Source organism: Girardinichthys multiradiatus, chromosome 3 (genome assembly GCF_021462225.1).
Source record: "Girardinichthys multiradiatus isolate DD_20200921_A chromosome 3, DD_fGirMul_XY1, whole genome shotgun sequence".
In the NCBI taxonomy this organism is placed as follows: Eukaryota; Metazoa; Chordata; class Actinopteri; order Cyprinodontiformes; family Goodeidae; genus Girardinichthys; species Girardinichthys multiradiatus.
In genome coordinates, this window is record NC_061796.1 from 32,011,572 (window position 1) to 32,025,619 (window position 14,048).

Consider the following 14,048-nt stretch of genomic DNA (forward strand, 5'->3'; position numbering starts at 1 on the left):
TGCCCAATCAGGTTTAAATAAGAAACTGGACAAAATGACACACATATTCAAAAAGCTGTCCTTGAGCTCTTCCTGAGCTCCTGTAACTTATCTAAACAGTAGCACATATGCGCTCTCCATTCAATTAGATTTAGCCTGTTCTGGTCAAAAGTGGATGTTTCACGTTTAATACGTGAGAAAAGTTTCAACTGCAGGAAAAAATCTGCAGAAACGTACCTTTGTGTGAGATGTCAGTGTGAGAGTTAAGAACCACAAAGCAAGACGCAAGGATATAGCAGAAAAACCCAGACTCCATCACACATTGGAAGAAAGCAGAATGCAGCTGCTGTTTCTCCAAAACGGTGACCTTTCTTAGTTTCCCCTCAGAACACAGAGTATTTTTCTTTAAGATCCTGCTGTAACACTGGGATCCATGACTGACTTGGTAGAAAAATTTAGCCGTGCATCTTACAGCCCTACAGGATATGAGGCATCTAACGCTGACATAATCAGCAGGAAAAGAACGTCGCAATTCCAGTTATGTGTCTGTGTGTTTGAGACTGATAAAGCAGAGTTCCAGTTAGATGTGTACATACAGACATTAAAAACAGAGACATATGGACTGCATGGCCTTTATGCATACTGAAAGAGAATAAAAACCAAGAATTTGGAAGCAGATTCTGGGATCATTTGGAGGTCTGTTTTTTTAGCAAACTGCACCCTGACCTTGATGTTTTTGGTGTTCAGCAGAAAGCAGCAGATTGAATTCTGTAATTTTAGGCTATTTCATCAGCCCTATTGATGGAGTTTAATGAAATTTGGTGGTTTATCTTCCAAATATTTGCAACCAGCTGCAGGCCAGTACCCTCAGAAGACTAGTTTAATAAATGTTTAATAATACCCTGCTTTAATCATTCATCAGCTAACTCTGAAGAACATTTAAGGTCAAACTTTTCAACCTTCTTCTACTTACAGAAAAACATTGTTTGTACTGTGATCATTTTTAATAATAGCTACAATCCTCTTAAAGCTCACCTTTACTCCCACAAACATAACTTCGCCCATGATGGCCAAACAGCTCAATATTTCTCTGATCTGATTATTAAACCTTCATCAAGATGGGTTACTCTTGGTTGTTTGGGGAGCTGCAAACCTTTGAAGGAGCAAATGCAGGAGCAGGCGTGTCTTTCCTGCACAGAAGTGATGTGAAACATTCCAGGAGGGGGATAGTGGCAGTCATGTTTTACTCCTGGACATCTGAACCAGTGCACTGGCTGCAAAAAAGCAACAACTGATAAATGCAACATACAGTATTTTATCCAAATGTTAATACAAGTCAGAAAAATTAGACAACTGGATCTGCAGATGGTAGTGCCATTAAAACAGCTATATGCAGATGGCAGTGCAGTGAAAAATAGCATGCAGATGGTGGTGTAATGACGACTGTTGGAAATTTACAATAAGAAGTAAGTTTTCTGTTGGAGTTGGCACATCCATTAAATGTTGTCTGAAGAGTCTGTTGTGTAAGTTCACATTTAGAACTAGGGTTAAGAGACTTGAATGCCAAAAGACAAAAACTTTGCATGTAAAAACACTAGCTCTGTTCAAAAGTTTACGTTCACTCATCATCGGCATGATTATTGTACTAATTTTAGCTTTTAATAATGTATGTGAACCATTCTTTTTCAAGGTGGAATGGTTACGATTGTTAAAACAAAAACTCCTACACGTTTGCATTTAATGATGATTGTTTTCTCTAATCTGGAAATGCTCAGATTTTTACATAAAGAATCAAACACCTTCATACACCCCCACTAATATTTGTATTAATGTCTCTTATCAAGCTGCAGAGAAGCCACAAGCTTTTTGTACCACTCAACAACATCCTAGCATAACTGACTGGATATTTGACTACTACAGGTATAAAATTGCAGTGATTGCAGTGATAAGTTCCTACTTTTGTTAATTTAGTTTTAATTTGATATTACCATTAAAACCATGTTTAAAAATCTTGAAGTTTCAACCACAGTTGAGCACCAAGCTATAGTTTGAACTTTATAACTGTGCAACAAATGCATATGCTTTGGTCTTCATTGCAGACAAAAGGAAACAACATGACTAATCCTCTGCTTGCTAACTTTAAGTTGGATGTGGATGATTATTATATTGTTTATGCCTCGACCACTCTTCTTATCAGAAATGGTGGAGCTCATTAAAACTGGTTGGTTTCCTGGTGGAGACACGGCTTTGAAGAATGGTCTATGCCCAGGAGGATAGAGGTCGGCGCCATTTCAAAAGCTTAACCCCAGACTGGTTCACCCTTTTCAAAACGTATTTGATGTTTTGCTTATTTGATGTGCATTCGGATGAGTTCCCCCAGATGTTACCCTTGTGTCGATTTTTCAAGTTTCAGACCTAAACCGTCCCTCACAGAAGAAAAACAGGGGGTTAAGTATATTCAGCAACAATCCAGGAACCTGTATGACTCAAGCAATGCGCTAGAAACTGGTTTAACGCAAGCGTCCCTGTTTCATAGTCAGATGAGACAACGATTGAGCTATTTGCTGCACTGACAAGAGATATATTTGAAGGAGTCAAGGTAAGCCTTGACACCAGGAACCAATTCGGTTCATGCAATGCACCAGAAACTAGTGGAACACAAGTTTCTAGTGGAGTCTCTTCCTTGACTCCTAAGAATACTGCATCAACTGTCAAGCATGGTGGTGGCAGCGTCATGATTAGAGTCTGTTTCCTGGGTACACAACACAAAGTGGTTAGTATGAGGAAGATGGAGGGATACTTCAATACTCGTCACCATCACCTTGAATCAGCAGTTAGATGGTTGAATCTTGGACACAAGTGGGCATTCAATTCAATTCAGTTTTATTTATATATCGCCAATTCACAACACATGTCATCTCATGCTATCAAATTATTGCCAGAAGACTGATTGGCTACAATAAGCAACTGGTTTCTCTGCAACTCTCTAAGGGATATTTGACCTAATTTAGGTGTAAAAATGTGCTTGAATGTACAACTTTGACTCTGTTTGGTTTATGGAACAACTTCAATAAGTTCTGATCTGCATACCCAAATATTGTTGTTAAAAACCAGAGAAACTGCATGCTGTATAATAATTTCACCCAGAAAATAAAACAGCTCAAATGCCTCATCAAAGCCCCAAATGGTTATGACATTATATGCCCATTATAAGTGCATCTCACATCAACCAAATGCATGCATGTATGTATTTTTTGCTGTGTGTGTGAAATTTAGAACTGTTTTCTCTTTCTATTTTTTCAATTTGCACAATACTTTGAAGCCTGAAAAGTCCAAAAATAACTTTTAACCCTATCAGTGAGCTTGAAGAAATCCATAAGGCATGTCATGTGTGTATCACCAAGCATGTGTGAAACAGAGGAGATGATAAGTGCAACAGAAAGTGAGAACCTGAGAGATGAAAAAGCAAAGACATAAAGAGTAATGGTACGGGTACACAGCAGCCCCTGGGCAACATGTCTTTACATCCCGTAATTGTCTTTAATTAGGCTATAGGTGTTATCAGCTCCTCTGAGCACCATTACAGATTTTTTCATAATTACCACTGGGGGTGTGGGGGCAGTATGAAGAGATTGAAAAAGAAGGAAAGTAGATATGTATTGTGGGTGTATAATGACACTGAAAGAGACAAAAAAGGAAAAGTATGAGGAAGGAAAAACTTCCAAAAAGGGGTGCTGATGCAAAATGAGAAACAGTGGGCAGAGGAAAAGTGTGAGAGGTCATTTGAGGGGATGAGTTTGACTTCAAAAGAGTCAGAGCAGGGAACTGATCCAGTGCCGCCTCCGCCTCCTCCTCCTCCTCCTCCTATATGGGTAAATAATCACCATAAGCCCGGGTTCTGTCTAATGAATCCACCACCAATGAGCTAATATCTGTTAACTATGCGCTTCATTATCACTGCCACAGACCCCCGGAGAGCACAAAGATGGAGGACGGCGTGAACAGCAGGAGGAAGTGAAGGACGAGTGGACAGGGGAAATTGAATGACACGGGTTGAAGGAGAGGAAGGAAGGAAGTGCGAATGAAGGGACAGTGTGTGTGTGTGTGTGTGGGGGGGGGGGTACATGGCGTACAGTAACATGGACAGTGGGAAAATAGATAGAAAGTGTGAAGGTCAATTTGGTATGGGTATGAAAAATGGATGAATGTGTGGAGGAAAAGAAATGAAATCCTCCATTTGGTGGCCACACTCTTTAGAGCTCGTTATTCTACCATGAATACATACAATTTTGCATTAACAGTGGTGAAATAGGGAGGTTGGGGAAGGGGGAAGGTTCTTTGCAAGCTGCAGTGCCAGAAGGATGTTGCAAATTTTACCATTTTCAAAGCAAAGTGTCTTTGCCAATTAAAACACACAACTGTTTGTCTGAATGACAGTTGCTTCACACTCCATGGGTGGGCGAGGAGAGGCGAGCAAGCACAATTTCAGTTACTTTTTCTCAGGCACATGGGCTTATAGAAGCAGAAAATATCAACTCTAAATTTGGTGTATTGGTGTGCAGAACATTGCATTGGGTGACCTCTGATTATTATCAGAGCCTTTTCAAATTTTCACCTCAGGAACACCCTCTGGAAACAAGCTGCAGAGGAAGTGGGAAAAAGGAACAGAACAGAGGGAGGCAGACAGAACCGTTTAAACAACAGGACTTACAGAGATGTAATTACATTGACTGTAAAACACTTGGGTAGAGGGATCAGACCTAAACTAGATAATGCTTTTGCCATGCTACACTACAGAAAAGGAATGTTTCAGGGTAGTAAATATTAGGCAGTAAAATGATCTTAAATTATAGTTAATTAGTAAAATGTGGTGTTCAATGACAAATTTTAAAATTAGATAATTAATTTGGTAACTAATACTTAATATTTAGATTGATATCTGAGGATGTTGTTTTCGTTCAGGGTTAGCAACTCAACTATGTTGTGCCTAATAAGGCAGACATGTTTATATGAGATCCATTATGAATAAAAACATGAACTAAGTAAAAGTTTGTAGCTAGGAATTTCGGTTTGCATATATCTTTAGCTAGTTTTGTGTAAGACACTAATGCTAAAGTCAAACTTGCTAGCAAGTGCTGCTTCTTAATTCTGAAGCAGTGGTTTACATGGTTGTCTAGAAAAAATCTTTGCATGCCACGTTGTTGGGATAAACTTTAAAAGTTTGTGTCCAGCTTTAACTAGTTTTCCAACAATGCTAATGCTATAGTGACCCAAGTGCAAACCGGAACATGGGATGAGCAAGGTGAAGATTTACTAATAAAATGCAAAACTTGCAGAAAATATCACAAGGAGAACAAGACATGGAGCACAGGTCGAATAACAGGCAGAACACTGGGAGCAATGGAGAAACAGGCAGGGAAATCGATAATAATGGAAGGATCCAGCAATGAGGACCAGTGAGCTTATATACTGAGGGAAGAGAGGAGAATGACATTGAATGCAGGGGAGGTAATCAGGGGATAGTGTGGAGCAGCTGAGGCAGAAGAAAGCAGGGAGACTGGGCAGGGAGGGACACTAATTAACACAGAGGGACTTGAAGTAAGACATAAAGACTTCTAACCACGATGAAAAGATTAGGATTAATAGGAATGTATGTACCTGACTGTTGTGAAGTGCCTTGAGACAACATGTGTTGTGAATTAGTGCTATATAAATAAAACTGAATTGAATTGAATTAACACTGAACTGAGAGAAATAAATTCAAATTCCCAAACAACAGAACATCAGAATAACCAGAAACGAAACACAAAGGAATTAACTAATATGGAAACAGATTACTAACATTAATGAACATAAAGAAATTAACTGAATATGGCAAGACCCAAAGAACAGAAATCAACAGCAAGGAAAGGAATAAAACACAAACACCAATGAAAACCAAGACCTAATACCCATGGATCAAGACATATAGTTAAACTTGCCAGCAAGATGAACGTCATAACCCTGAGGAAGTCATTGTGAAAGTAATGGAACAGGCAAACATGCCACCTTATTATTGTATATTTAAAATGGAATACCCAACTTCACTAGTTTAGCAACAGCGATGCTAGACACTTGCTAGACTAAGTCAAACTTACTACTCAACTCTGAAGTAGTATTTGTGAATGAGGGGCACATTCAGCTGTGTTTCTAAGAGAAAAGGTTTACATGCCACCTCGTTAGAATAGATTTTCACATTGGTTTTCACATTTTTAATTCAGCTTAGAAAATTAATCTTAAAATGTGTTAGACTTAATTAAATTGGGTAAAAACTTGGTTGGAATTAAATGTCTTTTAGGTGTAAAACTGGCATAATTTCAACCATGATAAATTAAAAAGTTAAATTAAATAAAATTAAATCACTGTTACATGATTTTTCTTGCTTAAATTCTAATAGTCTGTTTTTATCAGTGAAATGATCTTGCTAATTCCCACAGTTAAAAAGAAAATAAAACCCCTGCTGTACATAATCATTATAACTTTAAGCATCTGATGCCCATTAGGCAGACATGTTTATTGGTTGTTTTATGAACAATATATCTGCTTCGTAAACAAACTGTCATGCGTGTTGTGGTTGAGAAAGTTTCAGTGTTGGAGGAATAGTTTAGGTTTGTAGCCAGCTTTAGCTTGCTTAGCAGTGGTGCAAATGCTAAATTCAAAAGTGCCAGCAAGCTGAGCTTCTTAACCTGAAGGGAGGTGTTGCCAATGAATGGCACATTTCAGCTGAGTGTCATAGAAAAAGAGTAGGTTTAAAAGGTTTATTCTTATTTCAATAACTTTTTATGCCTTCATCCCTTTTACTGTCATAAAAGGTGCTTGTTTCTTATGATTCTGCCAAGGAAGACTCAGCGGAGGTGTCTGTCATGATAGCAGGGATCCTTTGGATTCATTACCCTTGTTTGTGCACACTAATGACTGCCGCTGTGAAACTATCGCTATTTGTCAGGTGTATTTGGTGTCAACTAATGTGAACTTGTAGCTATTGCATATATATTAGGATAGATGATCCTGGATTGAGGATTTTTAAATAGATGCTATTTAAAACAATAAAACACCTTTTATACCTGCATGAGTGTGTAATAGGTGTTTAAGATGAATATGGCTAAAAGGTAACAAAAGCCAAAGATTCAGTCTCTCAGAAAATGTCATTATTACCTAAGACCCCCTCAGCAAAGGGATTTTAATACAAAAATGTTGTGCTCATGTTATGCACTACACAATGTATGGCTGACTTGACAATTTTCCAGCAGTCACTGAAACCCTCCACAACGACAGTGTGTCATAAGACACACTAAAGAAGTTGGCTGCTCATAGTGGGCTGTTTTCAAGCTTATAAATTTTAAGTCACAACGCAGCGTCTAGGGAAACGAGGGGAGAGGCACACCTTTTAAGTTTCTTGAGGTCCAGAGTGACATCAACAAAGTCAGTGATGATTTGGGAAGCTATGTCATCAGCTGGAGTTGGTCCACTGTGTTTAATGAAGTCCAACGTCAATACGGTCGTCTACCAGAAAAGTTTACATCACTTCATACTTCCATCTGGTGCCAAGCTTCATGGAGATGCTGATCTGACTCCTGCCTACACAGTTAAAAGTACCAATACCAGGTTCACTGAGCTTGATTGACCTGGACTGATCTAAACCCCATTAAAAAAATCAAGGCAGCCTTGCTATTAAACCAACCTGGGCTTCCATCACTCCGCAGTAGAGCCACACTCTGATTGCCTCCATACCAAGTTGCATTAATGCAGTAATTCCTGTAAAAGGAGCTCAGATTTGTATTAGCTGCAAGCCGTAATAATCAAAATTAACTGAAACAAACACTTGATACGAGTTTCTGTTTTTAAATTAAATTACAGAAATAAAATAACTTTTCAATCAAATAATTTATTGAGGTGTACCTTTTAATTTCAATGCAGAAATATTATTAAAAACATACATATATTACAATTGTAACACAGTATGTTTTATAAGTGTGGCATCTGCAAATTATTTCTCCAGATTCGTAAATGGATGTTTCTAGATTTCTTTTTAGCACCAGCTGTCTATGAAATCAGAGGGGCAAATTGGTGCGTGAATGAAGAAACGACCAGCAGGGGGCGCAAGAATCATCTGTTTCAACGTGCCTCCACATCAAAGAATTGAATGGAAGTCAGTGTCCCTTTTTTTAACCGACCGATGTGTTTAATAAAATTACATTGAAGGGAAAATGGAGATTGGTTAAAAACTAGCCTGTTTAAGGACAAAATGAGGACATCCAAATAAGAAAAATGTTTAAATCTGTGTGAGATCTGTTTGATTTTCCTATTTGTTGTTTTGTTGAGTTCATTCTCATTTGATGTGCGCGGAACAGATTGCAAAGCCCCCATGAGGCCAATCTAAACCAAATTTGGCCGTATAAATAAATGCAACTGCACTTGGCTGAACACCTGCTGATCGGTTTAGGTGCCAATCCAGGTGGAAGCTGTGTCATCCAAGTTTAGGGAAATGCTTGTGGCAATTTCAACAAGTTCCTCTGCGCCTCCTTCCTCCTGAATTTGATCCTGCGGTCACTGGGAGCTAATTGTTGTTGTTTTTTTTTTTGGGACGGATGGCTGTGACGCCTCTCTGATGACATCACCCAGTCAGTCCCACATACACACACTGTGTGCGTTCCCTCAGACTAGTTGCGGGAGCGGAGACGCTGCGGAGCACCTCATCACATCCTGAGCACCAGCTGCTGCTGTGAGGGGAAATATTCACCGGTGACGAACTCATAAGGATTTAAAAGATTAGTTTAAACCCACAGAAAAGGGACTTCCATTACTCGGCTGTCCTCTAATTAAAAGTTTTATATATATTTTTTTATTTGTCTTTAATGAGCCAGACTTTACACCGACATTAAGTCTTTTCTAAAGGTTTTGCTCCTGTTTTGAAGTCATTTCGGAGAGACTGTGCGCTTCTATAGAGCACCATGATGGTGAGGCTTGATGCCCAAAATGTGCCCGCAAAAAAGATAGGACTGCTCTTCTTTGCGGCGTCGATACTCATCCAACACGGTAAGAAACTGTGTCTATCATTGAAAATCTTGTTGTTCTTTCGGTATTTTGTTAGTTTTATATTACCCACCTGTCTTGGTGTTGACAGGAGGAGATGAGGTGATTTTCAGGCGTTGTTTTCATTTTTATTACTTTTTCATGTCAGGAAGGTCCTTGTTTTTCTTTAAAGAAACTTCACACACGCAGGTAAAGAGAGCTTGTTCCTGAGTTTCCGGTCGTCGGTCTTTGACCTGAGTTTCGGTGGTGACTCAACGCCATGTTTTTAGTTTCCTCTAAGGTGTGGCTCATTTGTGAAACAGGTGATCTGAGTGTGCGCTCCGCACCAGTTGGTGGTTCCCTCGTCCTCCCATTTCCTCCTCTAGCGTAACCCCCCTTGCTGCTTCAACCCCCTCTCTTCCCGCACATTATCATCTGTTAGTTACAGTTCAGTAGAGTAAAAATGGACCGGAGACAAACCCCAATTTGAACATGGAGGGAGTTGCAGCTGAAACTTGATGACAAATCGTTTCAATCTCAGGAGCTGGATTTATACTGCGGGTTATAAGCAATATCACTGATTTAGGTGTGTTTGTGTGGTGGCCTCGGCTGTAAATTAGTAACTATTACTTTAAAGTGACAGGGCCACTATTGCTCCTTGGACTGACATATTAATAATTCAGGTGTTTTCCACTCTTGGGCTCAGGTAACCCACAGTTACATTGTTAAAGAATTTAATCGCTTTATCTGAGTAGAAATAATATCAGTTTCTTAAATTACAACCAATTTTTAAGGTGTACTTATTGAACAACATTTGTTGAATTCTGTATTTTTAATCAAATTTTACTGAAATTGATTTTGTTTTCTATTTAAACTTTAAAGTCAGGAGAGAAAAACATTTTATTGTTCGTGATCAAATGGAAGTACAACACATTCACTCAATCAACCTTTCACTTGGAGGAGAATTTAATTCATCAGATCTTTATTAATCTGTTTGGTTTGCAGCAGATCTGTTTAAACATACTCTGTTGTGAAAATGATTCTAAGGGTCTTTAAATGCTTTTTTCATGTTATGAAGCATCCTTCTAATCACAGCATGTATGCAAACTCATCTGCCTTAATGTATATTCAAAACTGCAAGCTCAGATGGATCATTAGTGTGTGTTCTTTTAAGAAATAATCAATTTAGGAAATAACTTTGTGACTAAAATAGGATATGTTCAAAGGTTTGTCACTAACATAATGCCATGTAAACTTTTTTTTTTTTTTTTTACCTGACAATCACAGCTAAGATGTGGCAGCCCTTACCTAACAGCTGACCTAGCCTGCTAGCATACTCGACAAGCCTAGTTCTGTTGCTAAACTAGTTCAAGCGGGTTATAAACTGTACTTCTTAGCTCTGGTCGTCAGGAAAAAAATTTATATTCCACCTTGTTGGAAGAGATATGAAGTTTATTGGCAACTACTGCCTAAATAAGAAACTCAGCTTGGCACGGTGCGTAGCAGTAGAGCAGGCAAACAATGTGTAGAAGCTTCAGTCCTCGGTGCAGTCTCCTGGGTTCGAGTCCCAACCCCAACCCCAGAGACCTGTGATGTACGTCTTTCCCTTCTCTCCACGCCATTTCCTGTCTGCCAACTTTCAAAAAATAACAAAAATAAAACCACTGGTGCAGTTAAAAAAAAAAAAAAAAAGCTCATCTTGCCTGAAACCTTAGCGCTGGTGACAAACTAGCAAAAGCTGGAAGCTATCTGAAATTGTTGCCCCACATAGAAACCTTTTCATCCACATGTGACTGTACTTGAGTTGTACTAAATGTATATTAATAATATCATTTTTAAACACCAGCCTTACTTTTTTTTTTTGCTGTTCATCGCAAACAACGAATAACAGTTACCGTTAATGTTGGAATTCAACCTTTTATTGAACATTAAATTGACCAACAAGTATGCTTGATTAAGTTAACATATTGTTTATGGCTAATATTTACTAACCTCCAAAATTCTCTTTTTTATTGGGTACAGGTACAATAGCTCAGTCTACCAATAAAAAAAGTCGGGTGGGAGTATTCCTGGTATGCAGCTTCATTAGCATATTTGTGTGTGGCATTAAACCAGTTCATCTTTTTTTTTCTTTCTTTGCTTTGCTAGGCCATCTATTTGTTTTGTTGATGTAATTGGGGCAAGAATGTAGGGCTGGATCTCATATCCTGGCACAGCTACTGAGCTCTGTCTGTTTCAGGGGTAGACTGCACTGTGGTTGATTATGGCTGTTGCTTTTTTAATCAGGCTTCATACGCACCATGACCTTTTTTTATTTTTAGTTATTCGTGATGTGGACTTGCTTGGTCCAATTTCATTTAACAGCTCATGAAGTGCTCTTAGATGAAGGGAGAAAAAAACTGGGGAAATACGACACAAAAGGTTTTACATATTTATGAGCACAGAAGAATGCCTGGCTCAGCCGGGACTGCTTTTAGTTTTTCTTCACTGAAAACATTTTATTCTTTTCTATGTGAAGCTCTTACCTCCATTTTTATTTCATAGTGAAGTTATGCAACTTGAACTGCAACAACTGTGGAAATAAACTTTCCACTAGTCAGTTTCGCATTTTTTCAGGCTTTAACAGGAACCACTTGCACCTTAAATCTGCAAGCGAGGGAAGTGATTGAATTCAGTTTGTGGTTTAATATGGTTTGGATTCTAATGAAAAATCCAATATAGAGTTTATAGGATTTTTAATTAAAGTTGGCTTCTGTAATATTTCTGTTGATATAAATGCAGAATGCATACCCTAATCAAAGCAGACAGGTGGGCTTCCAACTTAAGCTCTGAAATGACTCTGTAATGCCCACTCCCCACCCCCTTACTCCCAAACATTTGAAGGAATCATGGATGTGGGTCAGAAAAGCTTGCCCCATTGCCATGGCGATGTTTTTATTGGAGGAAGGGTGGGCTTGTGGGTGACGCTATAGCAGCATTGTCTTTATGGCTGAGTAAGCTGCATGTGTGCAAGGGTGGGGTGGCTGAATGGTATGTCGAGCTGCCTGAGAAACCAATGTGCATGCAGGGTCTGGTGGAGAGGGGGGAAAGGAGGAGGCTGGGGTGTTATTTTTCCTTCTGATTCTGATTAAAATTATTTTTTCATTGTTTACCTGAGAGCTTGCTGCAAAGCTTGTTCATATGCAGAACGACTCTTCATGGTTCTCATCAGTTTGGAGGAAACAGGTGGATTTTCAGCCCCCTGCTGCTTTGCTTTGCTTTGCAGAGGCTGAGTTTCTGGATTGGCTTTAAAACTCAACAAGCAGAAACTGATTAAGACAGGAGACCCCCACCTGACACTTGAAACCACCCTCTTTCTCCCGCCAAACCCGCTCACCCCTTCCCCCCCTCACCTCTGCCGTCAACACATTAGGCGCCTTGTTCTCTTCTTCTCTCCCTCCTCTTTATCTTTGGTTCTCTCCTGCTTTTGTCTGAGTGATGGTAGCCATTGGCTCATTCAAATAGCCCACCCGGCCCCTCCCCGCCTTTCTCTCTGGACTCAAGGCTGGCCTGTTTATGACAGGAACAACATGCACCGCAGACAGACAGGAAAAATAAACCACATGTGACCTCACCATGGTCTGTCGCCACCACTGTTGGATTTATTGTTCCCTGCTAAAACTTTTTGTTTTTCTTCCATCCTGCAATCATACCCAGTGATATTGTAGTATTTATAAATGATCTGAATTTCCAAGCATTTCAAGGTAATTCAGCATAACCTACCCTCCCACACACACACACACGCACTCTCCATTTTTTTTGGCAGTTCTTTTTGTGCAATAGCTTAAACTATTACATCTAACTACTTCCCTCCACATGGTGTGAACAGTGCAGTCCTGCCAAGACTAGGACCATTCATCATCACAGCAGAGAAAGAGCACTGCACTCTGTCTATTAAGAGGAATCTAATTGATGGATCACGAGAGCAGCTTATTTTTCTTTTGCCTGCCTAAAAAAAAAGTCCTTAGTATCTCATTAGTCCCCGAGGGGTCTTGGTCTTGGTTTGGTTTTTAGCGTTAAGGGCTGTCACGGTTTGGTCCTATCATTATGGAAATGAGCTGTCCGATCCCCCTCTGCACAAATGTCAGAAGGATTCTGAAAAGGTCGGAAGTGTGTGTCCAAACGTGTGTAAGAGAGTCTCGTTCTGGACGTGACACCCTCTACTACACACATACGCAGGTATTAAAGGGGTTTTATTGTTAAAATGACACTTCAGTGACCTTCTCCATCTTATAGCGACAATTAAGACCGTTGATTCAGACATGAAAGGCATGTGAGTTTATGGTTTAATCGAGATATGAGTGAGATTTTGGGAGCATTTGTCTTTGAATAATGGATGCTCATTGGCAAACCATAGATAGATAGATGGATACTAAGGCAGAACTTTGGGGAAATATTAAGCATTTCACCATTTTGAATAGTTTCCACATATTCTAAAGATTAAATCAACATACAGTCACCATTTTACACATGAAATGCCTCCTTTACCAATAAGGTGTTGCTGAGGGGTTGAAAACATTGTATTAGTAGCCCTTTTAAATCCTAAAAGCCTTTTTATATAGAAACCCTGTTTCTTATATTAAGGCTGACACTCAGCAACTTGCAGAATTACAGAGATATAGATATTTCCATAAATTAATTGTGGTTACTCTGCTCTGTAAACATTGCCAGTAGCTAGAAATGCAAACAATCCATCAAGTTTATTGTTAACTTGGCAGATATTATTAGAGACTGGGTGGATGGATCTGAAAAGGGGGAGCGTCGATCTGCTCAAGTCACTGCGTCGTTTTGCATTTTAGGCCACGTACTTGAGCACAAATGCAATTCTTGCACACACAGTTGCACATGTAGCTTGTGGTGAACAAGGGCAGTAACCTGAGGCCATACTGGAAGTTGGCTGACATTCCAGTAATGGGCAGGGGGTGTCTTATCACAGCATGACTTTTGCGTGTGTCTCTCTTTAGGACATGCATCATTAG

The 14,048-nt window shown here is 39.4% G+C and overlaps 2 protein-coding genes across 7 annotated transcripts in view; one reads left to right on the forward strand and one right to left on the reverse strand.

Annotated features, from left to right (window-relative positions):
• The window catches only part of g6fl (g6f-like), a 35,804-nt gene extending 26,248 nt beyond the window's left edge, over nucleotides 1-9,556 (reverse strand). The window contains exons 1-2 of one of the 4 annotated variants that reach the window (XM_047360628.1): nucleotides 9,125-9,556; nucleotides 1,133-1,253 (exon numbers count right to left, since the gene is read on the reverse strand). In XM_047360628.1, the coding sequence (XP_047216584.1) occupies nucleotides 1,133-1,193 (61 nt within the window). In that variant the 5' untranslated portion in view covers nucleotides 1,194-1,253; nucleotides 9,125-9,556. Of the gene's footprint in view, nucleotides 1-216; nucleotides 392-1,014; nucleotides 1,254-9,124 lie in introns of those variants that run through there. The other 3 variants (XM_047360629.1, XM_047360630.1, XM_047360627.1) reach the window with 3 other exon arrangements.
• The window catches only part of LOC124865500 (nectin-2-like), a 121,226-nt gene continuing 115,757 nt past the window's right edge, over nucleotides 8,580-14,048 (forward strand). The window contains exons 1-2 of one of the 3 annotated variants that reach the window (XM_047360625.1): nucleotides 8,580-8,740; nucleotides 8,934-9,054. In XM_047360625.1, coding sequence (XP_047216581.1) covers nucleotides 8,970-9,054 — 85 coding nt within the window. In that variant the 5' untranslated portion in view covers nucleotides 8,580-8,740; nucleotides 8,934-8,969. Of the gene's footprint in view, nucleotides 9,055-14,048 lie in introns of all 3 variants that reach the window. The other 2 variants (XM_047360624.1, XM_047360626.1) reach the window with 2 other exon arrangements.